Here is a 24175-nt window from a genome sequence, read left to right as displayed (position 1 = left end):
AGTAGAGACGCTAAGCGTCGTTAAAGTGGAGATCTTTCTCTTCCCTGAAAGGACATATTTAATTCATGAGCCGCTAACTTGTCCTTGAAATGATTATGAAGCTTAGCCGTCGAAACAAAATTAACCAACAATTCTGAACTGCGATCCCTGAGCTGGGGTAAAGACGCTTGAAGCAAAGAAGAAACTAGTATCATTGATCCTGCTGTCAACCGGTGGTGTACAAAATGGCGACCACGTGCGGTGTTTGTTGTGCATGTTGATGTGTGTCGCCGCGATTTGACGAACGTGGTTCGTGTTCAGGTCCCGCAGCGCACTGCTTAACTTTTGAAAATGGGACGCTCTTCGAAGGACAAGCGCGACGTCTACTATCGTTTGGCCAAGGAGGAAGGGTGGCGGGCGCGAAGCGCTTTCAAGCTGCTTCAGATCAACGAGGAGTTCGATATCTTCACCGGTGAGTACAATCATTCATGTCTTCACTCGCGACGGAAGTGTTTATTGACGAGAGAGCTGTGCGTTTGAATCTCGTGGGGACCTCGAGAGTGGAAAAACGTGCTGTCCTGCTGAAAACGTTCCGTCTGTATCTCTGGGGTTTGAGTTTGCGACTGCTTGGTGACGTGCTGCATGTTTCGACGATGTGTGACAGCCGCTGCGCTTTTGTATCGCAGGTGTCACAAAAGCGGTTGATCTGTGCGCTGCGCCCGGAAGCTGGAGCCAAGTCCTCTCAAGAAAGCTCCGGTGGGTGTCTTGTGTGCACTGCTGCTTCCTCGTTCCTTTTCGGACGGTTGCCAGAACGGCATGTTCTGGCTGTTCCTTATTGTTTCTAAATTCTCTGATGCCTGGTGTGATGTAACGTACAGACCATCTGTGGTTACACGCTGTCACATTCAGTGTCATTACGGTGCTTGGGAACTGCGTGGTTATGTCTTGTTTTCTTTTTGCATTTTCTCTTTTCTGCTCATCCCATCGTAGGGGCAATGCCGAGAATCCAGAAGATGTGAAAATTGTGGCTGTGGACTTGCAGGCCATGGCCCCACTGCCGGGGGTCATCCAGCTTCAAGGAGACATTACCGAGGTCAGGAGGTGGAATTGAATTGAATTGAAGTTTATTTCGGAACATTTATACAACGCATGTTTGAAACATCTGGATCCCTAGCTAAAAGCTAGTTGGTATCCATGCAAAACATATCAAGTGAAACTAAGTGCAGGCATCAGAACAAACTATTTACATTACACATGATGGAGGCTCTTGGCAACTAAAGTTGTGTGGGCCACCTCTGAGGGCTAGGATTTCATTTCTGGTTTATGGCGTAGCTTTGCATCATCTCTTCTTACGTGCAACGCCAATAGGACACCATAAACTGACAGGACGCTTAACACTGCAACACGATATTCAGCGGCAACTGTTTTTGGTGCCGAATATATCATCTTTGCGTCATTATTTGTCTTCCTCTCTGGCAAAGTGCGTGTGACATTGCTGTGCTGTCACTTGTGATGTGACTGTGCTTGGACCACTCAGTGTAGTGCGTTGTCGGGGGCGCTTCATAGTGACGTCATGCGCGATGTCACTGCATGCAGAGCAGTCAGTGTGGTGCATTGCGATGTCATGCATGCGACACCTCTGCATGCTGATTGACCAGTGTGAAGACAGTGGTACGCCAACGACACAGAACCAGGAAACGTGCCCATAACAGCCGTCGCTGTAAAATAAGCAACGCATACATATCTGCATTTCTTTTCTGTCATGGGGGGAAGTGGTAGCGCAGGCACCGCTCTTTTCTTCATCCTCGACCGTCTTGGCCAGGAATCAAGAAATGAAGTGTGCAGCTTCGTTAAATAATGAGGACAGGGCACAAAAAATTTCTAGATTACTTAGAGCGCGAGCCATAACTGTTATAATACGGAACATGTTTCAGCAGTCAGACTTCTCTTATGCTTTACCTAGCGCGCTGGTGAATGCTGCTGGTTGGCTTGTGCACACTTCGCTCAACCTGTGCAGCTATTTTAGCATCACACTTGACATTGTCCTTTATTTTGACTCAGGCTTCTACAGCTAGGAAGATCATCGAACACTTTGAAGGTGAATACGCAGACTTGGTTGTGTGTGATGGTGCTCCGGATGGTGAGTAAAATCAACTCGTAATGCAGTTTTGTATGAGTGAAGGTGATTGGCAGTAAAAAAAAGAATGACATTTATTTTTTTCTTTGGATGGGTGCTTGATCTGAGTGTAAATAAGGATGAGGCATAGTATTTCAATTATTTGGTGCCTCATCTGATGCTAATATTTCTGTAGCTGCTTAATGTCAACAGGCTATTATGCAAGGTCATGCTGCATGCTTTGTGTCGTGTGCTGTCACTAGTTTCACGGGGTGTGTTGCTCAGTGGCCGCTTTATGATTTATATGAGTCACATATGGTGGTGTATTATCGTGTTCAGCATGAGCTACATTGCGCAAGCCCCCAAGCAAGCGCTAGTTTGGTGTAGCTCATACCGAGTGCAATAGTACATAGAGCCAAGCTGGTTCGTGGCTTGGCAGGTAAGGTCTGTTCACAGCACAGGAAAGGTAGTCACAAATGGATGTTAAAATTAGTAGCTCTGGACATCAGCTCAAATTAGTCGCTGTTTATTGTAAACAGCAGATTAGGAGATTAGGTGCTTTGTATCCTCGGTGGTTATGGTGCTCGGCTGCTGACCCGGAAGATGCGGGTTCGATCCTGGGCGCGGCGGTCACATTGTGTTGGCAGCAAAATGCTAGAGGGCCGTGTTCTGTGCGAGGTCAGTGCACGTTAAAGAACCCCAGGTGGTCGAAATTATCCGGAGTCCTCCACTACGGTGTCCTCCATAGCCTGAGTTGCTTTGGGACATCAAACTTCAGAAAGGACAAACCTTTATGTATAATTTAGTGCATAATTTAAGATGCGTAATTAATTTTGAAATGGTTGTTGGGAGCCGTGGAGTGTTATTTTCCTGTTTTATGTATTTGGAAATATTACTGTGTGTTCATATTGGAAGGTACAGCGCAAAAGAGACGCAATACGTACCTTCCAATATGGACCGTTACCAACTTTCCCAACTGTCCATCCTTCTTCAACGCATTACTGTACGTACAATGAGAAATCGGCAAAAGTTGCTGAGGCATTTGTATCTTGCTATCAGTGCCTGCTTGGACCTTTGCTGTACTCAGGGGCAGCTTTGTTTTGCCAATGAGGAGAAAGCTAGAGGGGCGGAGTATTGTTAACTGTTTCACGCCACCAATAGTTCGTCCGCAGGACCACTGCCTGGCATGTTGCTCGCTGCGCGGTTGCTTTGTTGGGTTGCTGATTTACACTCTAAACATGAATACGCCTATCTGGGAATAAAAAGGGAGTACTCCCTAAAAAGAGAGTACTCCCTTTTTACTAAAAAGGGAGTGAAAAAGGGAGTAATCCCTTAAGTAAAGGGGAGTACTCCTTTTTTGTAAAAAGGGAGTACTTCCTTTGAAGTACTCCCTTTTTACTCTTTTTATAGTGCAGCTGGTGCCATCTGTGAAAGAGTCTCATTACTAAATGTGGCTAAACAATTCATAGCAATCTGAGAAATGTTTCTGACGCAACTAATGTTAAAAATGTGCAGTTATGTTGGAAATATGCCTTAAATAACGAGTGTTACTCCGTGCACAGGTGTTGGTTCATCCTTTACTTTGTCCTCTGATGTCTTGCAGTGACTGGCCTTCATGACATTGACGAGTATATTCAGGGCGAGCTGCTCTTATCGGTATGGCGTTGCCCGTCTTCCTAGCGTATTGTGTGGTGATAAGAATTGAGCTATTGATATCGGAGCTTGTTTTTGCCTTTCCGCAGGCCCTAAACATCACCACTCATCTTTTGAAGATTGGTGGCACTTACATAGCCAAGGTGAGAAGTTTGTTGGCTTGGCAAGCGTCGTACTCAATGCTTTTCTGTTCTGTCAACTGCATCGGTATTCCTTGCTTAGTTTACTGGATGACGAGCATGAAATAGGACATGATCCCGATTCCCCAGAGGAAGTTTGTACTCAACATGCTTGTTACATGTCACAGTAATTGGTGCGGTGATTCGGGGCACATGGGAAGCGACAGGAATGTTTGTTACACGTGGGGTGATCTGGCGTGCTCTGTAAAAGATCACGTGATGTATTGTCACTGGAGTGTGAACCTCAGCCCTAATGCCATTTCTCTCTCTTTTTTTTTCTTGTCCAGATTTTTCGTGGCAAAGATGTGACCCTGCTGTACGCTCAGTTGAAACTTTTGTTTGAGCACGTGACTGTTGCGAAGCCTCGAAGCAGTCGGAATTCCAGCATAGGTACGCTCCCTAAAAGTGGTAGTCTGTCATCCTGCATGTCATAGTAGGTTTTGCTGATGTAGTTGAGTCGTCGTTTTTATGACAGTAGTGTTTTTGAGCAGTTTTCTTGCTTATTCTTTTATCATTCTGTGTGCTCTGTGTTCTCTCTTCTTTGTGGACACAGTGTAAACGGTGATGTAAGTTTATGGGTCATAAAATAATGGCGCATGCTTTGCAGACCCATTTTTGGTATTGAGGGGAGCTGTGTAGGCACAGCTGAATTATATGCTTTTGTCTTAATTGCAATTTTAGCAACAGTCTTCTCATAAAAGTTTTCTCTCGTTTCTCGCTTTTTTTTTTCCATAAAACTAAAGAAAACAGCTCTTAAAAGTTATAGTTAATAAACAAGTGGTTTTGTTTACTTGTGCTGTTTCTTTTTCTTACTCGGGTTGCTTCCAGATTTGGATGCAGTGCTGTAGGACCAGTGCTCCATTTGCTGTAGCTCTGCTTTAAATCAGGGCACAGATGGGAAGCTCATACTTTAGTTCAAAGAAGCCTACTTGGCATTACAAAGCATAACAAAGGCAGCCTTTCAAAGTTTCGGCACTGCATTGTTGCTGACCTGTAGTTTTGTTTTTTTGTTCTTGTTACTTGATGAAAACTTCTTGTCATTCTTCTTTGTTTAACTGCAGCCTTAATTGTGTCGCGGTATACTTTTTATTTCCTCAGTCAAATGCTTTCTTGTAATCGGTGAAGGCTATATATAGGGGTTGGTTATATTCTGCACATTTCTCTATCACCTGACTGATAGCGTGAATATGGTCTATTGTCGAGTATCCTTTACGAAAGCCTGCCTGATCATTTGGTTGATTGAAGTCTAAAGTTGTCCCGACTCTATTGGTGATTACCTTAGTAAATGCTTTGCAGACAATGGACAGTGAGCTGATCGGTCTTTGCCCTGCAGTGGGTGTAGTCAGGCTGATGATGATGATTTTAATTTTTTATTAACAAATTTTTTGCTGAACTGACTACTAGTCCTCACTATTGCTGTTGCGGACCCACAGCACATGCAACATCGCGTGGAACAGCCGCACAGAGTTTTCAGGGGATGCTCACTTTAAACGTCTGTTTGGAAAGCTTCATCTCCAGCCGGAAACGTTCCCGACTTAGGCCCAAGAAAACCTTGGCGATAGGAGTCGAAAAATATGGCACGCCGCACTCGCAACTACCGCACTTCTTGGCCACGTCGAATTTCCGGCCTGCCGCATGCTTGCCATGTTCGAGAGCAAACTCCCAGCCGTGTAGCTGTTAAGGTGCTTGCCGTCGTGCTAACATAGCAACACTCGGCAGCAGCACACGAAAGCCACAGCTACGATGAACTTACAGGCTACCACAGATCCCGGGCTTTTCACAGCCCCAGAAAACTGGAGCTGGTGATGCTGATGCCGATATGAATAGCGAAAGCTCATGGCAGGTAAAGTTGATGATGATGACCTTGGTCATTGGCGCCATCTGTGGGTGGCACCTGGAAGCTCCTGTGCGCGCGTGAGGCCTCCGTGATCAAGCACCCGTTGCTCTCAGCCGGAGCCGATCGCGGAGGCCACGGTGCGTGCATTTCAAAGGCTATTACACGGTTCTTTTTTTTTTTTTTAATGTTTCCTTCGGGAAGACGGTGTGGCTTGTACACAGGTGCGTTTATGCGGTATGTTCAATTTTGCTAGTCGAAAAATTTCAGGAAATTTTACCCCGCGTAATAGGTGCACCCCGAACATTGAGCCGGATTTTTTTAAAAAAGAAAGTGCGCATATTATGGGAGTAAATACGGTACATTTTAATTGGGTAAAATGCTAAAACCTTCCATTTGCTTGTATGCAATGTGGCACCGTGTTGCAACACTTGATATGAGGAAATAGCTCTGGAGCAGGATTGTGCTCATACAGTCTGGCTTCAGCTTTCAGCTCGTGAAGCAGTGCCGTCGTCGGGCGCTTTTTGTTGAACAGAAATGCTGAATGCTGCCTGCATTGAGTGCCACGTGGTGTATGTTGCTGATTAGTTCCTTGCATTTGCAGAGTCCTTTGTTGTCTGCCGTCGCTACTCCCCGCCCGAGGGCTACCAGCCGTTCATGTTTTTGGGCTGCATGAAGGACCGTATGTACATTTTCTTCCTCAGCTTTGTGTCCCTCATAACTTTAGTTGCTTTGGGGCGTTAAACCACCCAAACCGTGAGCCAAAACCATAACCCACTTTGGGCACGTTTCGTTCCCCTTTTGATCTTTGACCTGAGAATTCCTTTTACCTAAGCATACCTTGAAACTCATTCATCTCATCATCATCATCATCATCATTTATTTACCCTTAAGGGCCCCAGGGGGCATTACATAAGGGGGGGGGGGGGGGGGGGGCGAACAGTAATCAAGTCACAAAGAACAAAGTTGGAACATAAACATCTCAGAGAAAAGTATATGACAGCTCTCTCTTGCCGGTGCTCATCTATGGGGAAGAAACGTGGAGGCTAACGAAAGGGGTTCAACCTAAATTCAGGGCAGTGCAGTGAGCTATGGAGAGGAAAATGATAGGTGTAACGCTAAGTTAGGGGAGAGGCCTCTGTCCTGCAGTGAACATAGTGAGGCTGATGATGATGACCTTTTACCTAAGCATGTCTCTGATCTGAGAGATCGGAAGCAGGCGGAGTGGGTGAGAGAACGCGGGTTAATGACATCCTGGTCAAAATCAAGAGGAAGAAATGGGCTTGGGCAGGGCATGTAATGCGAAGGCACGATAACCGCTGTTCCTTAACCCTTTCAGGCGCTTTGTACACAATTGTGTAGACAGCAAACTCATAGCTTTTTCTAAGAGGCTGGTGCAGCTAGCAGTGATTTCATTGTTTCAGCCGAATTGAACACCCTTCTTGTCGCAAATAACTTGGTTTTTTGTGTGATGTAGTGAACGCAGTAAATAATATTTCATGTAAAAGTGAGCTACATAGCACTTTCTCTACCATTTTTGTGCTGACAGATTGTGCCACGGCTGAAAACATTGATTGTTTTTGCTAAATTTAGAGCGTAATGGGCATCTTCGAAACACAAAGTGATTCCACGACCCATAGGGTGCTTAGCTGACACATGAGAACATTTCGATTTACTATTTCTAACAAATCTCACACTTTGTAAGATATTCTCCACATTGTTACAAAAGCTTACCCGCTGGTCTTTCAGGCTCAAAAACTAACAAATTCCCTTTCTTGAGGCCTGAATATACTACTTAGGCGAAAAAATAATTGATTTCAACCAAAACAAAAAAAGGCGTCTGAAAGGGTTAAGGGTAACGGAGTGGATTCCAAGAGAAGGCAAGTGCTGCAGGGGCAGCAGAAAGTTGGGCGGATGAGATTAAGAAGTTTGCAGGGATATGGTGGCGGCAACTGGCAAAGGACAGGGTTAATTGGAGAGACGTGGGAGAGGGCTTTGCCCTGTAGTGGGCGTAGTCAGGCTGATGAGGATGATGATGTCTATGACCAAACCATTGTCTCTGCCTGAGTATGTCTTTGGCCAAGGCATTGCTTTTTTGTAAACTGAGGAGTGTTCTGCAGATAGCAGTCTGAACAGGTGCGCATCGGTGGCTGCAGTGTTGGTGGGTTACAGGCTAAGCCTGTTGTTTCTGAAGGGTGCTCTTGTGAACCAGCCATAGCTGGAAGTTACAGCCATTGGTTGTTGGGCAGATTTTAGCCGTCGTTGCTGTTTTCCTTCGAACGTCTTGAAGTTGGAGGTTAGAAAGTCAAGTGTGTTAAAGGGACACTGAGGAGAAATTGAAGTTGGCTTGTATCGACAGAATACCAGCTCCTGAGTACAAAAACGCCACTCATACTGACAACAAAGCTCTTGTAGCGTAGAAAAGAGCAAGAACCAAAATACAGGTATCGCCGCCACAGGCCAAACTCGCAAGTACAAGCGTGATGACGTCATAGGACAAAGCAGTGTTGCTAGAACCCGATAGGCCACAAATCCCTGAGGCGCAGCCAATGCATGCGCAAATGTCCTTGACGTCGCCAGATGGCGCCACGTGCCCGGCAGCTACGCGCGCTCCTGAAGCATCGGGACCAATCAGCACCTGTTTTCCGGCGGTAGGCGGGCTCCCGGTATTCCGCTAGCGGTAGCAAGGTACACGGTATGCTAAAGGTGTCTATTTGCGAGAATTTTGTTGACGACTTCGAGAACGAGATCCATCGTAACGCTGGCAAAACGCCAGTGCAAACGTAATCGAAGCGACTGTAGCGACAGCCGCAATAGCCGATAGATGCCTTCAACGTGCGGCAGGCGGTAGCTTTCTTTTCGGTTGCTGCTAGGCCGCACTGCTGGCCGCCAGAAATCACGGAGTCTGCGGTACATCATGCGCACGTCATGTTTCAAGTCACTTAGTCCTGTGTCGTCATAGGAGAATCCCAGGTTTGAATCAGAGCGGCGGGAACAACTTTTTCAACTTCGAATCCAAATTTCTTAGAAGTAAATGCATCTTTCGCTGCCGGCCAAGTGGCAAACAAAGCCATGACATGCCGAACTATCAGATTTAATTTTAAAAAAATATTAATAGTGCTCTCCTCAGTGTCCCTTTAAAGGAACAAAATTGATTGCAAAGAACTAAAGCTCCCCTTTGTAATCTTGCAAGAGCGCATTTGTAATCTTACTTGAGTGGCTTTTCAGGTGCCCCTCAGCAGTACTCGAAGCCACCTGTCAAAAGATTAAAATGTCCCGGCCTTATTACCAGTGAGTGACAGAATTGGGTGCCAGAATTCGTTGCACTCGTGCTCGGCCGTTTTTGATGTCCTTCACATTGTTGTGGTTTCCAGTGAGAGGCACAATTGATGAGCCCAACAGAGCCATGGTGCCCTTTCTCATCTGTGGAGACCTGGACGGATTTGACTCGGATAGGACATACCCCCTCGAAGTAAGTGACTGTTTGTTGTTAGTCTGCGTGCTCAGTGTATGCTTGGTGGTTGCTAGTGTGCTGGTGGATTTGTGGGCGACAGTTGTAGAAAGGGAGGGGAGTTGCAGTGGTTTACAGTCTCGGTGCAACATATGGGTTATGAGGGACACTGTAGTGGAAGACTGGATTAATTTAGACCACCTGGAGTTCTTGCAATGTGTGCTGACATCATGCAGCACACGAGAACTTTTACGTCAATACATTATGAAAGCTTTGTTTCTGTCCGAACACTTTTTGCATTATAGTAAACTTGCCATTGCATCACGGCTTAGTTTATCTTAAATTTCCCCTGTTTATACAATCGACAGCATTACGAACTGTGACTCGTTCAGTGATAACACCTCTTAGCCACTAAAGCACAGGCCACCTGTTTGTGTAATGCCTGTTACAGTGGTAATGATGTTAATGAGGTTTACAAAAAATGTATTAGTCAAAAGATGACATCAAGGTACCGTAGGTCACATCCCTTTACTGGCAGCCTTCTGCCACCTTGTGGACTTCATATGCTTGGTTTATTTTTGTCTATAGCCAGTTATCATTTAATGATGGCAAACAGTACTTTATGGGTCTAGGCTAATTAGTAATGTCTTTCGTTTTACTCGTTCTCTCCTTGTGCATTACATTAATCATGAAGGTTAAATTCTTACTATACAACCTTCATCTTTCAACCTTGCGTTGACTTTTGCTCGTCGCATATATTCTTGAAAGACATGGTTTGCGAGGTGTGTAAAGTAGGCTTTTATGCTGCACATACGCGATCCAAATTTCTGGTTTTAAAATGTGACCAAATTTCTTCTTTAATGTAGCTGGACAAAGGCAAAAGCTACGAGTTCTGTGAACCCGTGCAACCGCCGATCGACCCTCCCTACAAACTGGCCAACTCCATGAAGAAGCGAAATGAATTGGCCAAGACTGTGCTCAATGATGGGACCTCGGATGTGGCGCTCGGCGAAGCTGGCGACGGCGTGGCAGAGGCTGCGTGCTCCGGAATTACTGAGCTGGACCGTAGCCCCGATGTGGAGAAGCGAACTGGATTGGCCGAATCGGTCGTAAATGCTGGAGCATCGACCTCGAGGACAGATGAGGCTGGTGACAGGCTAGCAGAGGCTGTATGTACGGGAATCAAAGAACTAGGCCAGGGTAATGATGTCTGTGGGGAGAAGGGTAGCGAACTGGCTGAGGCTGTGATGAATGCTGGGGCGTCAAAATTGGGACCAGATGAAGGTGGCGACCGGGTTGTGGAAACGTTGTGCTCAGGTATCACTGAATTAGACCTTGATCATGACTGAATGTGCAGTGACATTCTGTGTGGAATTGTCTCTCTCTTTATTTTTTACTTATAATAAAAGTCATTTAAACTGCAATAAATTATTTTCCATGAACATTATTCCTTTAAGGCAATGTTTTGGTTTCTTTCCTACCCCTAATTACACTGTCAGGACCTGGCTGGACTGGCTTGGAGCTGAAGGTGAACAGCGTCTGCTTGTGCAGCAGGCCATCAACATCTTGGGCGCCTTAATGTGCCTGAATGAAGTCCGGGAGAACACCGCAAAATCTTTGAACATTTTTTATGTTGATGCATTTCTTTTATCGTGTGTGTAGATGTAATAAGAACGACTGAAGAACATTTTGCATACAAGGTGTTAGAGATGGACACCGTGGAGCAGAGGGCTGGGGCACGATTAAAGTGAAGGCGCTGAGAACTGGTCTTAGAATAGATCGTAGGGAAAATTTGTTTGCAGATACATTTCAGGAAAGGAAGGAGTGAAGCGCACTAATTAGAAACAGCCATATCCCATAGAAAAGGGACATCAGTGGTTAAGGTGCCCATCTACCGAGCTAGCCGGAGTGCCCAGGTTCGAACCTGACCGCAGTGGCCGCGTTTCGATGGAGGCGGAACGCAAAAGGCACCGGTGGGCTGCGCGCGATGTCAGTGCACGTTAAAGATCCCCAGGTGGTCGAAATAATTCTGGAGACCAATTTACATAAACCAAAGGAGGAGGAAAAACGAAGTTTCTAGGAGTAGACACCTCTCTGAACTCTGGCCTATGGCCCTACATGGTAATGTGCCATGTCACTACCCTCACAAAATTTTTTACTACAGACAACAGGAATAACCATCTCAGAAGAATGCAGGAAATCCTTTATAAAAGTAGTGTGCCTTGCCAGAGTCCAGGTAAAAATAGCAGCAAAAAATGAAAAGACCCTACACCTGACTTTCCCGTACTTGTAGACTTCTGTCTATAAAGTCTATAGACTATTATAAGAACAGTCTATAGGCAATACAGATGCTATAGACAGTCTGTAGACAATCTATAGATTTATGGCCATACGCTTTTAGTAGATTTCTATAGACAGTCTGTAGACTGAATTGACAAAAAATATCTAGGAAGGCAAAGGAGTCTATAAGAAGTCTATAGACTGTCTATAGATCATTTTTATAAGGGTAAGAAAAACAACAACCTAGATTTGAAATTTTTTTTAACCATGTGGATGGACCACCCATAGCCGCCACAACACTTCCTCACGAGCCTTCGTTAAGAAGCAAAGAAGAAGACAATCTCCGCGTGCAAGGCTCGCTCATTCGTTCGGCGCTGTCTTCTGAGGATGACCAGCTACTCTTCTGCCACGTCCAGTGTTCCTGGCCGCAGCCATGGGCTCTGCGAGACGCCACTCTGGGTGCGTTTCCGAACACATGTAGCTCTCATCTCTCTCACTGCCTCCAGCCACATAGCTCAAAGCGCAATTGAGGTGTCCACTGATCCCGGCAGCTTAAAGCACGGTTGAGGTGTACACTATTCCAAGAGGGCAGTTATGGGCCTTCCCTCTGGTTCAGGTGACCACCGAGATGTGGGCACCTCGCCCCCCCCCCCCCCCCCCCCCCCTCACGTATACATCCTGGCATAGCAGAGCTAAGCCACAGCCAATTTTTATGATTTATGGGGGTTTAACGTCCCCAAGCGACTCGGGCTATGAGGGACGCCGTAGTGAAGGGCTCCAGAAATTTCGACCACCTGGTGTTTTTTAACGTGCACTGACGTCGCACAGTAGACGGGCCTCTAGAATTTCGCTCCATGAAAATTCGACCGCCGCGACCGGGATCGAACCCGCGTCTTTTGGGTGAGTAGCCGAGCGCCATAACCACTGAGATTTTTTGCGCACGGGTGGAAGCTGAAGACGACGATGGCGTGTAAGTCGCCGCCTGTGTCTTGGCCAATCCCCCGCAGTGGCTACGCGCCATTATTTTGAGAGCAACAACAAGTGTGGCAAGACGTCTTTAAGAAACTAATGTCGTATCCTCTCCTGTGTCTAAGCCTCTTTGGTCTCGTCGTTTTTTTTTGCGACCGAGCTTCTCATTTCGAAGGTACTTGTACGGCCGTTAAACGCTGTCTTGGGACCCTGATGGAGCCTTCCGGTGGGTTCCCAGCTCGACGACGAATTCATGGCCGCCCACGGCGTCGGCATCGAGGGCATCAACGCGTCTTTAGCGAGGGGCGCGTTGCCCCCGCTGTCTCCCTGTCTTCGCGGCACCCTGCTCGCGTGGGTGCCCTGCGCATTCCTGTGGCTGGCGGCGCCCTTCGAGTTCTACCGCATGGCTTGCAACGAGGCCCGGCCGCTGCAATGGACGGTCACCAGCTCCATCAAGATGGTACGCCATGACTAGGGGAGGGGTCGCTTTGCAAAGCCGCCGTGCTTTATTATTGCGATGAGATTAGAAAGGAAAAATTGGTTTTTGAGGAAAGGAAATGGCGCAGTAACTGTCTCGCATCTCGGTGATGGGAAAGGAAGAATCAGAAGTGAAAGAAGAACGGAAGAGAGCCGGGTGCCGTAGTGGAGGGTTGCAGAATAATTTAGACCACCTGGGGATTTTTAACGTGCACTAACATCGCACAGCACATGGAAAAAATGAAAATTGGTTTTGAGGAAAGAAAACTGCACAGTAAGTGTCTCTAACCGCGCAGTAAGGAAGGGGATAAAAAAGGGAGTGAAAGAAGAAAGGAAGAAAGAGGTCCTGAAGTGAAGGTCTCCGGAATAATTTTGCTCGACCTGGAGATCTTTAACGTGTAATGACATCGCACAGCACACGGGCGCCTTTGGCGTTTCGCCTCCATCGCGACGCGGCCGCCGTGTCCGGGTTCGAGCCCGTCCAAGTATAATCGACCAACTAAGGTGACGTTTTGTTTGTTTCCATTTTAAATATGCATTTTGAAATTGCAGGTGTGTTCTGCATGCATGTGAAATCAATTATGTATTATAAACAAACAAATATGTAGCATGTGAATGATTTTTTTTTCACATGTAACATATGCCATCGGTTCACGTTTCCACCTCCACCATTTCTCTACGCTATGACGGGAATACAGATCGTTATTATTGCGAAAGCAATACTACGCTCATGAACGGCCTTTCGCGTAGCGACGACCGGTAGCCACGTTTGACCTTTATAATGACCTCTGACGTCATACCAAGGTGAGAGATGGGCTACCAAGTCGAGTCGTCGTGCAGCGGCGGCCGGTAGCCATGCATGACCTCTGACGTCATGCCATACCTAGTGACGTCACATCGTGACGTCATACCAGGGTGAGAGATGGGCTACCAAGTCGAGTCGTCGCGCAGCGGCGGCCGGTAGCCACGCGTGACCTGTAGACGCAGCGCACTACGTTCCTTCTATTGGAGGCGTTGCGCTTTTGCTTTCGCAACCTACCAGGCTTAACCAAAGCTAAGCCCCCGCCAATTTTTATTTTCTCATGACACCATATGACCGATGACGTCACAAGGGACTAACTTCCGAAGACATTTTGCGGACACTTCCGGCGCCAACATAGCCTAATACTTTCGCATTAATAAAAATCATTTTCCTTGACCTCCTTTCCTGACTTAGCAACTGCGTCAAATTTCACTGCCTTGATGCTTTCTGATATGAATGAGTTTTAAAACAATTTTAAATCGATAACTACTAGTGCGTCCCATTATATCACGTTAGTTTAGTTGATTTATGCGAATTCCCACCTAGTAGGCTAGCAACCGCTCTGCCATTTGGCTGTGTATGAGCACTTCCGTGTTTGCGGGATGCTCTTACACAGGCAACAGAAATGTTTGTGGAATGCGGTCAGCGTTTATAACGTCAAGTTGTTTGAGCCCTGAGAGCGCGCAAAAGTGCTTTCATACCAGCGTTTTTCGCAGTGCCCCCTTCGCCGTTCCAATGTTCCTTTCGTCGTCATACCCTTGCTTCGCGTTCCTGCGCTTTCGTTCTTTAAAACTTTTTAATTAAAGTATTGCGAAACTTGCGCTTACTTACTTTCCAACATAAAAGTGATGCTCTCAAGAATCAAATGATGTCGTCAACAAAGTACAGTAAAGAAATTTGACTGTGTCGTCATAGATAGCAGTCAGCATGAAGGGGCTCCTTTGGGCAAAAGAAATGTTTGTAGAATGGGGTCAGCGTTTACATCCAGTTGTTTGAGCCCTGAGAGCGCGCAAAAGTGCTTTCATACCAGCGTTTTTCGCAGTGCCCCCTTCGCCGTTCCAATGTTCCTTTCGTCGTCATACCCTTGCTTCGCGTTCCTGCGCTTTCGTTCTTTAAAACTTTTTAATTAAAGTATTGCGAAACTTGCGCTTACTTACTTTCCAACATAAAAGTGATGCTCTCAAGAATCAAATGATGTAGTCAACAAGGTACAGTAAACAAATTTGACTGTGTCGTCATAGATAGCAGTCAGCATGAAGGTGCTCTTTTGGGCAAAAGAAATGTTTGTAGAATGGGGTCAGCGTTTACATCCAGTTGTTTGAGCCCTGAGAGCGCGCAAAAGTGCTTTCATACCAGCGTTTTTCGCAGTGCCCCCTCCGCCATTCCAATGTTCCTTTCATCGTCATACCTAGCTTGCTTCGCGTTCCTGCGCTTTCGCTCTTTAAAACTTTTTAATTAAAGTATTGAGAAACTTGCGCTTACTTACTTTCCAACATAAAAGTGATGCTCTCAAGAATCAAATGATGTAGTCAACAAGGTACAGTAAACAAATTTGACTGTGTCGTCATAGATAGCAGTCAGCATGAAGGTGCTCTTTTCTGCAAAAGAAATGTTTGTGGATTGGGGTCAGCGTTTACATCCAGTTGTTTGAGCCCTGAGAGCGCGCAAAAGTGCTTTCATACCAGCGTTTTTCGCAGTGCCCCCTCCGCCATTCCAATGTTCCTTTCATCGTCATACCTAGCTTGCTTCGCGTTCCTGCGCTTTCGCTCTTTAAAACTTTTTAATTAAAGTATTGAGAAACTTGCGCTTACTTACTTTCCAACATAAAAGTGTTGCTCTCAAGAATCAAATGATGTAGTCAACAAGGTACAGTAAACAAATTTGACTGTGTCGTCATAGATAGCAGTCAGCATGAAGGTGCTCTTTTGGGCAAGAGAAATGTTTATGGAATGGAGTCAGCGTTTACATCCAGTTGTTCGAGCCCTGAGAGCGCGCAAAAGTGCTTTCATACCAGCGTTTTTCGCAGTGCCCCCTCCGCCATTCCAATGTTCCTTTCGTCGTCATACCCTTGCTTCGCGTTCCTGTGCTTTCGCTCTTTAAAACTTTTTAATTAAAGTACTGCGAAACTTGCGCTTACTTACTTTCCAACATAAAATTCAGGGGGCACTTTGACTGCCTAAAGTGGGTAGAGGCGAAAGCGTTTTTCGCACCACTTTGACTGCTTCTGTGGCACTGGTGGCGTCACATTTAATTGAGTACTAATTACTAAGTGATGTCAAAATCACTAACTAATGGTTAATTACTGATTAATGCCTGAATACTAATTAACTGCTAATTAATGACGCTTAAGCTTCGCCTTTAGGAGTGGAACGCGACAGCGTCTTGCCACGTTGCCAGGGGGTCCATAGAACGCCATCGCCCATTCGGTTCTACGCCTCGCTCGTCGGTAAATTGGTTTTTGAGGAAAGGAAATGTATCTGTCTTTCATATCTCGGTGGACACCTACACCTCGCCGGAAGGGAAATGAGGAGGATGGCAGTGAGCGAAGACACCGTATTCACTAGACGCGCCTTTGTTCATTCCAAACCATCGAGCTGGCATGGCAGAGTGGATAGCATGCTCGTCTCGCACTCCAAAGACCGGGGTTCGATTCCCGAGCTCGACCAATTTCCTACTCGGTTTTATTTATTTATATGGCCTGACTAGGGAAGTTAATTAGGCTGATTGGGTAATTAAGCGATTAACTAAGCGCAGTCCCACTTACTTGGAGCATCACTCTATGATCCCTTCAATTGGTTGCATGGTTACTAGCCAAAGTACAATTGGCCCCGTTTGAAGTTGGCGCACTGTGACGTCACGACCGTTTCGACCAACTGAAAAGCGTGACATTTCTGTCGACAACTTCTGCTTACAATGATGAGACATTAAAGGCTTTCGCCTTAAAAGTGATGCTCTCAAGAATCAAATGATGTCAACAAAGTACAGTAAAGAAATTTGACTGTGTCGTCATAGATAGCAGTCAGCATGAAGGTGCTCTTTTCTGCAAAAGAAATGTTTGTGGATTGGGGTCAGCGTTTACATCCAGTTGTTTGAGCCCTGAGAGCGCGCATAAGTGCTTTCATACCAGCGTTTTTCGCAGTGCCCCCTCCGCCGTTCTAATGTTCCTTTCATTGTCATACCCCTGCTTCGCGTTCCTGCGCTTTCGTTCTTTAAAACTTTTAAGGCGAAAGCCTTTAATGCCTCATACTGTCCTAACCAAGACGTGTTAGCAAATGTGTCCGCGTTTCGGATGCATGCCTTATATGGACATATGCCAATCAATAGCCAATCGATACTTAATCGGGTGCGATCGAAAGACATCGGAACATGATATAAAGGGATTTCATGTTTATATCATTGTAGTTCATAACTAAATGACTAATTAGTAATTAGTAGTAGTTAAGAAGTGGCATGTAAGACTGCATTGCGCCTGTACCTTAACTAACACTAAATATTCAGTGTACTAGTTAAGGTCACGTTAACTATCACTAACCATATATTAACTATGACAGAAGCCAACAGCCACAGAAACCAAGGGGCACAGGGGAATTTTTTTTTTAACTAATTTATTTATTTTGTGGTGTTGATCAATTTAGGATATTACTGAAAACGTTATCGCTTAAAGCTAATTGATTAGAAAAGCAGAAGAAAAAACAACCATGTGCCGCCGGTGGGATCCGAACCCACGACCTCCGAATTACGCGTCCGGTGCTCTACCTCTGAGCTACGGCGACGGCTGTCAAACCTTCTGCTTTCGGGGGTATTTATGTTTACAAGTAACCTAACCTTGAGAGTGTCCATCAGCGCCACCCACGTTCATAAGCGGCGGACGTAGAACATCCTGAGTAACCGCAGGTGTGACGTAGAACGTCATCGAACGGAGAGGGTGGAAGCTGCGTGAGAACCCTCTTATGCTTCCTATGGCATCAAGGCTGCCAGAACCGAGGCCCTCGCTAAGCAATTAAGCAAACAAGGGAAGGGCAGTGAGGGGCTCGTTATAAATATGACAGAAGCCAACAGCCACAGAAACCAAGGGGCACAGGGGAATTTTTTTTAACTAATTTATTTATTTTGTGGTGTTGATCAACTTAGAATATTACTGAAAACGTTATCGCTTAAAGCTAATTGATTAGAAAAGCAGAAGAAAAAACAACCATGTGCCGCCGGTGGGATCCGAACCCACGACCTCCGAATTACGCGTCCGGTGCTCTACCTCTGAGCTACGGCGACGGCTGTCAAACCTTCTGCTTTCGGGGGTATTTATGTTTACAAGTAACCTAACCTTGAGAGTGTCCATCAGCGCCACCCACGTTCATAAGCGGCGGACGTAGAACGTCCTGAGTAACCACAGGTGTGACGTAGAACGTCATCGAACGGAGAGGGTGGAAGCTGCGTGAGAACCCTCTTATGCTTCCTATGGCATCAAGGCTGCCAGAACCGAGGCCCTCGCTAAGCAATTAAGCAAACAAGGGAAGGGCAGTGAGGGGCTCGTTATAAATATGACAGAAGCCAACAGCCACAGAAACCAAGGGGCACAGGGGATTTTTTTTTTAACTAATTTATTTATTTTGTCGTGTTGATCAATTTAGAATATTACTCAAAACGTTATCGCTTAAAGCTAATTGATTAGAAAAGCAGAAGAAAAAACAACCATGTGCCGCCGGTGGGATCCGAACCCACGACCTCCGAATTACGCGTCCGGTGCTCTACCTCTGAGCTACGGCGACGGCTGTCAAACCTTCTGCTTTCGGGGCTATTTATGCTTACAAGTAACCTAACCTTGAGAGTGTCCATCAGCGCCACCCACGTTCATAAGCGGCGGACGTAGAACGTCCTGAGTAACCGCAGGTGTGACGTAGTAACTACAAATTAACTAGTATCACGAAATGTGCAAGTAATGCTGGACTATCATTAACCATCATTAAAAGTTAGACGCTCCTAGACGTTTCATAGACATTGTGTCGAACATTCTGGAGAGTTCCATCACTTGACAGGTGAGTGACAGGACATGATGGATGGCATTAGAAGAATGGTAAAAACCAATTAGCCTAATTAACCTTTCTAGTCAGACTCAGGCCAGATAAATAAAACCGAGTAGGAAATTGCTCGAGTTGGGAATGGAACCAGGGTGTCCCGAGTGCGAGACGAGCACGCTAACCACTCCGCCATGCCAGCTCCATGGTTTGGAATGAACAAAGGCGCGTCTAGCTAATACGGCATCTTCGTTCTCTCTCATCAATCAATCAATCAATCAATCAATCAATCAATCAATCAATCAATCAATCAATCAATCAATCAATCAATCAATCAATCAATCAATCAATCAATCAATCTTTATTTTCGCATATATTGTACAGCGAAAAAAGGTGACAGGAGAAAAAGCCACTTCGTTGCGGCTTGACTGAGCTCCAGTCACCCATCACCCATTAGCAGCAACGAACGATCCACTTGCATGCAGAAACAAAACTGGTTTTGCACACAGTGGTGAGAAAAATATACATGCTAAATACAGAGGAAACAAACAAAAAAACACATCAGAAATACCATAACTGGAAAACAAACTTGGGATAAGACATTAATACATTATGTAATGATGGTAATAAACGACTTTTGTATGAATATTTCGGTAATACGTTTATGGCTAGTTGTGCAATATCAATTTGTAGTGTATCACAGTGTATCATCTTCCTCCTTTCCCTTACGCGAGGTTCAGGTGTCCATCGAGATATGCGAGAGAGATACATTTCCTTTCCTCAAAAACCAAATTAACGTCGAGCAAGGCGTAGAGCCGAATGGGCGATGGCGTTCTGTAGACTCCCTGGTAGCGTTGCAAGACGCTGTCGCGTTCCACACTCAGAGGCGAAGCTTAACATCTCAACCGCACACAGTGACAAAAGCAGCAACACTGCGCTTAAGGCTTTCGCCTCACCGCAGTTTAGGTCAACAAAGTGCCCCCCTCAATTTTTTTTATTATTATCCTGATTCTTAGAGAACTCATTGTCCTGTAACCTGTTAATGTTTCTTCGGGATATCATAGAGACGTGAAGGAGCGCGACCTATGTCGCCTCATTCATGCCTTTGTCCTCAGCCCTGTGCTGTACACTACCCCATACAACTATCCAAACATGACATAAACGCTTTGGATGCTTTGATTCGCAAGGCATTCAAGGTAGCACTTCATCTTCCCCTCAACACACCCACAGACAGATTACCAGGCCTGGGCCTCCACAACACGATCGGGGAACTGGTGGAGGCCCACCGACAGGCCCAATACATCAGGCTCACACAAACCTCCACAGGTCGGTATATCCTGGACTCGCTCGGAATCAGAATACCGGCCAACGACCCAACCCTCCTCGCCATCCCACGACCCCTTCATCGGGAGTTCCTCATCAGGCGGCTCTCGAGGAATATGCACCCATGAGCAGCGCCGCAGAGCCCGTGCGAAGGCACTCCATCGAGCGTACGGCTCCGAGCCGGACGCCGTATGGGTGGGCGCTGCCTGCACGGGTGATGAAGCGACAGCAGCTGTGGTGGACTCCTCTTTATCCGCCTTCCTCACACTACCTCTCCCTCCAGACACCTCCCAAGAAGCTGCAGAGGAAGCCGCCATTGCACTTGCTATCACCCGCACGGAAGCCCGGTACATTTTAAGTGATTCAAAAACTGCGATTCTAAATTTTGCTCGAGGCCGAGTCCATGTCCCTGCTTTTAGCATACTGAGCTCGCCCGATGCACGCCCACCCCGCCAAGTGGAGCTGATATGGGTGCCTGCGCACTACGGGAATCCCGAAAACGAGGCCGCCAGCCTTTTACCCCAAGGTTCTTTAAACCGGGCTCAGGTGGCCTCGGATCGGGGGTTCACGAAGGAGCGCATGCACTCATTCAGCGAGCTGACGCAGGCTTGCAGAGTCTCACGTCAGCTCTACCTCCCACCCCACCCCTCCATAGATAACAAACAAGCAACACTCTGGTGCAGACTACAGACACACTCTCTTCCTTCACCCCTTACCCTAGCCCACTATCATCCATCCTTCCCCACTCCGGCTTGCGCCCTATCCACAGAACTCTTCGCTTCTTCCCTCCCATCCTTTCCCTCAGCCCGGCGGACCCTCTCCCGCGGGACCTAGAGAACCTCAAGACCTGGGAGGACTGGGAGACCCTGCTGCGCTCGGAGGATTCGGCCGTGCAGACTATCGCCACCGGCCGGGCTGTCAGTGTTATGGACCTTAGGAACATAAACACTTGAGTGCAGTGGGGTCGTGCGGGGACCCTAGGGCGTGCCCCGAATTCCCCTTGAAATAAAGTTTTTTTTCTCTCTTTTTCTCTTATAACTTTAAATATGCAAGCTTTACGGTTGCCTTTTGGGAGTTTAGAGCGCTGTCAAGCCGTATTCAAACATCTTTTTTTTACATCCGCCCCTTTCGGGTCTCGTATGAAATAAAAATGTCCCGATTGTGAAGAGACTTCGCTTGCCTGATTTTGAGTTTTAAATTTTGCAGAATGGTATAGCCCAACAATCAACTTTGTGTTCTCGGAGCTTTGATAGCTGGATGTATTATGTCAGGAGTTGAGCTACTCCTGGATCCATTATTGGCATTGTTCCTCCGCTGTGAAATCTTCCCTGCTTACCTGATGAAAGAGCTAATCACGTGATGAAATATACATGCAAGAATGTTTATGCCTTGACTTGTTCAGGGAGCGGAATCCGAACTCTGAGCTCGTTAGCAGGTGTGGCTGATTTGTGGGGAAACACAGAACACGGTGAGCCAGGGTTTCCGTTGCCAGCTTTTTTTATCCCAGTGTACTGAAATGGTTTGTTTTATGGGGTTTAACGTCCCAAAGCGACTAAGGCTATGAGAGACGCCGTAGTGGAGGGCTCCGGAAATTTCGACCACCTGGGGTTCTTTAACGTGCACTGACGTCGCACAGTACACGGGCCTCGAATTTCTCCTCCAAAGAAATTCAGCCGCCGCGGCCGGGATCGAACCCGCGTCTTTCGGGCCAGCAGCCGAGCATCATTTCCATTACCTTTGGGAATGTCCTTCCCCAAAGGCAGTATCCCCCATCCCCAATCCCACTCATTCTTCCTGGGAGGCTGCTTTACGGACCGCTCAGCCCGCCGGCCAGAAATGGCTAGTGGATCGGGCTTTACGTGATGCACTAGCCCGTGGACTCCTGGACCAGTAGGGGACCACCCTGGAAGATTTTTTTTTTGTATAATAAAGTTGTTTCCATCCATCCATCCATAGCCACTGAGCCACCTTGGATCTGAAAGCTTGTGCGTGGTTTTGAAACAGCGCTTTTTGAATCTTCCGAAATGTTCCTGCGTGCTATAACTGGGCAGTGCAATTTTCTAACGTTGTATAATAGTTACAGGCGTTTACGAGTAATGTAAGTCCAGCTATTGTCCTGCTTATTTGTGTTCCTGCATCGGTTTATTGGGACAAGAAAAAGAAACAAGAACAATGTGTCCCAGCCCGCACGCTGGCTTTATAGAGTTGAACCTCATTATAACAAAGTTTCAGGGGGCCCGACAATTACTTCGTTATATCCGATATTTCGTTATAAACCGTTATACACCGGCTGAAGAATTCATGGAAAGACTGGGCCTCACCTGGGCTTGTGTCATGAGAGATTGATGACATAAAGCATCGGTAACTACGCCCTGTGAAAGGAGACGCTCATGTTAAGACGCATCTCCCTTTGTCGTGACAGATCCTGGCTGTGGGAACAGCAACAGCGCACCTATCCCTGCTGCTCTCCGAGGACGCCCTGCTGAAGGAAGAGTTCAGCGGCACTGCCTTCAAGTTGCTTACGCTAGTGAGTCCTACAGCACTTGTGCTGAAGGGTTTAATGAAAAGGTGCTCCCTCACGGACGGTACGCGTTGTTCTTACCCTAGAGATGTTTGCTGGAGGCTAGAGGCCATATAGAATCTTCACCCCGGACTTCCTATGTATGTCTCTGCTGCATTGTTACTTTCGCGTTGTATTAATACAGGCGTTGTTCATACGCTATAGTAGTGAATACTTGCCCGTCATTAAATGGGAGATTGACAGAACAACGCAAGAATGGTCCTATCTTTCAGTGGTGTAAAATTGAAAGGTGGGACCCTGTCAGGCAATATTTAGTCTTCGGCCACAGATTTTTCTCAGATAGTTGAGGATAAATAAGGCAGCAGAAAGTTAGCTGAGGTTTAGCTCTGGTTAAACCGGGCAAGTTGCGTAAGCAAGCAGCAACTGTTTGCCCGAGACGAACGCGCGTATTTGTTTCCCGTTTCCCTCTCGCTTTCTCTATCTTCATTCGACACTTGCGTCGAGAGCGCGCGACTATAATAGGCGCGCGGCAGCGGAGGCGGCGCAGCGACGGTCCTGCCGCCTGGTGGAGCGCGCCTGAAACGGTTGCTATGGCAACGGCGCTCCATCTATTTGACCTCGGCCACCGCCGGGAGCTACGCGACGGCTCGAAACCTGGCGCAGTATTGCTTACGCAATAAAAGAGTGTGGTTTAGTTTTGCTAGCTTGAACGTCAGGCATCACAAGTAATGTGTGAATACCGATTAATCTACTTGCAAGCGGCTGCAGTGAGCCGAATTCTCGGCTTTGTTTGCGTTTAAAGAGTATATTTAACCGATCTTTGGTGTAGAGCCTGTCTAGTTCGGTCCGGAAAGGCGGTTAGAGTTAGCGTGACCTTAATATTAAACTTCCAAGGCCGGCCCACAGATTGGAACGGGCGAGCGCGGCTTCGGTCGCTTATCTGTTTTTTTCAGCAGCGTCCGCTCCGGCGGACTGGACGCAGTTGTTGCTGCGACGCGCGTCGTTTCTTTCCTTTTTCTCTTTCCTCTGATGTTTTATTTCTCTATCTGCACGTGGCAGCGGTGGTGGCTTAGCTCGAGCCAGTAGGCAGGCCCGTGCAATTTCCTTTTCATTCTTCTCTCAGTCACGACAACAACAACACAGATTGGAACAAAATTTCGCTGTGACTAGTAGTACTGAATAAACTATGGATATATTACTTTCACAGCTGCATTGCAGGGCTACACTCAAGTCAATATTTCAAGTTGAACACCTACTCCACGTTGATATCACGCGCTGCGACGCCATTTTATAAAAAATTGTAATAAATTTGTCTCGTAAGTTGATGTTGCACCTCGGCTCCTTTGGCTGCCACGGCAAAGCCGCGGCATTAATTAGGCCAACGTTAAGAACGAGCTGTCGCGCCCCAATTGTTATGCACTTCACTTTTACTGGATAATTCGGTTTTGTTTTTGCCAAAGTAAGGGGTGGTTACGACACCGACGCTCAAATCCGGACCAAGTTTTTCTAAAACTACGAAGATGGAATATAACTAGATAGCTCCACTCTTGTGGAAGAGGAGTTATCCTATAGTCAGGTG

At 46.6% G+C, this 24175-nt stretch overlaps 2 protein-coding genes across 3 annotated transcripts in view; both read left to right on the top strand.

Annotated features, from left to right (window-relative positions):
- Positions 1-232: 232 nt before the first annotated feature.
- On the top strand, positions 233-10640 carry LOC149366219 (tRNA (cytidine(32)/guanosine(34)-2'-O)-methyltransferase-like). 2 transcript variants are annotated; one of them, XM_089549454.1, is made up of 11 exons: positions 233-451; positions 666-735; positions 970-1072; positions 2041-2119; positions 3699-3751; positions 3838-3891; positions 4215-4317; positions 6366-6443; positions 8990-9052; positions 9136-9233; positions 10079-10640. In XM_089549454.1, exons 1-11 carry the CDS (start codon positions 331-333, stop codon positions 10559-10561), a joined length of 1305 nt encoding a protein of 434 aa, XP_089405580.1. In that variant the 5' UTR covers positions 233-330; the 3' UTR covers positions 10562-10640. The 2 variants fall into 2 exon arrangements, with proteins under 2 accessions (XP_089405580.1, XP_089405590.1); XM_089549464.1 differs by lacking the exon at positions 8990-9052.
- Positions 10641-12641: 2001 nt separating this feature from the next.
- Positions 12642-24175, top strand: part of LOC149366218 (ATP-binding cassette sub-family C member 1-like) — a 30897-nt gene continuing 19363 nt past the window's right edge. Inside the window, exons 1-2 of the mRNA XM_089569917.1 lie at positions 12642-12921; positions 22498-22602. Of these exons, the coding sequence (XP_089426043.1) occupies positions 12715-12921; positions 22498-22602 (312 nt within the window). The 5' untranslated portion in view covers positions 12642-12714. The remainder of the gene's footprint in view (positions 12922-22497; positions 22603-24175) is intronic.

Source organism: Amblyomma mixtum, chromosome 1 (genome assembly GCF_055824585.1).
Source record: "Amblyomma mixtum isolate Tamu chromosome 1, ASM5582458v1, whole genome shotgun sequence".
Classification (NCBI taxonomy): domain Eukaryota; kingdom Metazoa; phylum Arthropoda; class Arachnida; order Ixodida; family Ixodidae; genus Amblyomma; species Amblyomma mixtum.
Note: the sequence above shows the minus strand (reverse complement) of the source record. Positions and strands in the feature narration are given on the sequence as shown.

Excerpts from the sequence above, each read along its gene's own strand:
- LOC149366219 (XM_089549454.1), top strand. The coding sequence starts at position 331 with ATGGGACGCTCTTCGAAGGACAAGCGCGACGTCTACTATCGTTTGGCC. Across the intron at positions 1,073-2,040 it reads TTCAAGGAGACATTACCGAG|GCTTCTACAGCTAGGAAGAT; the intron begins GTCAGGAGGTGG and ends ATTTTGACTCAG. Across the intron at positions 2,120-3,698 it reads GTGTGATGGTGCTCCGGATG|TGACTGGCCTTCATGACATT; the intron begins GTGAGTAAAATC and ends GATGTCTTGCAG.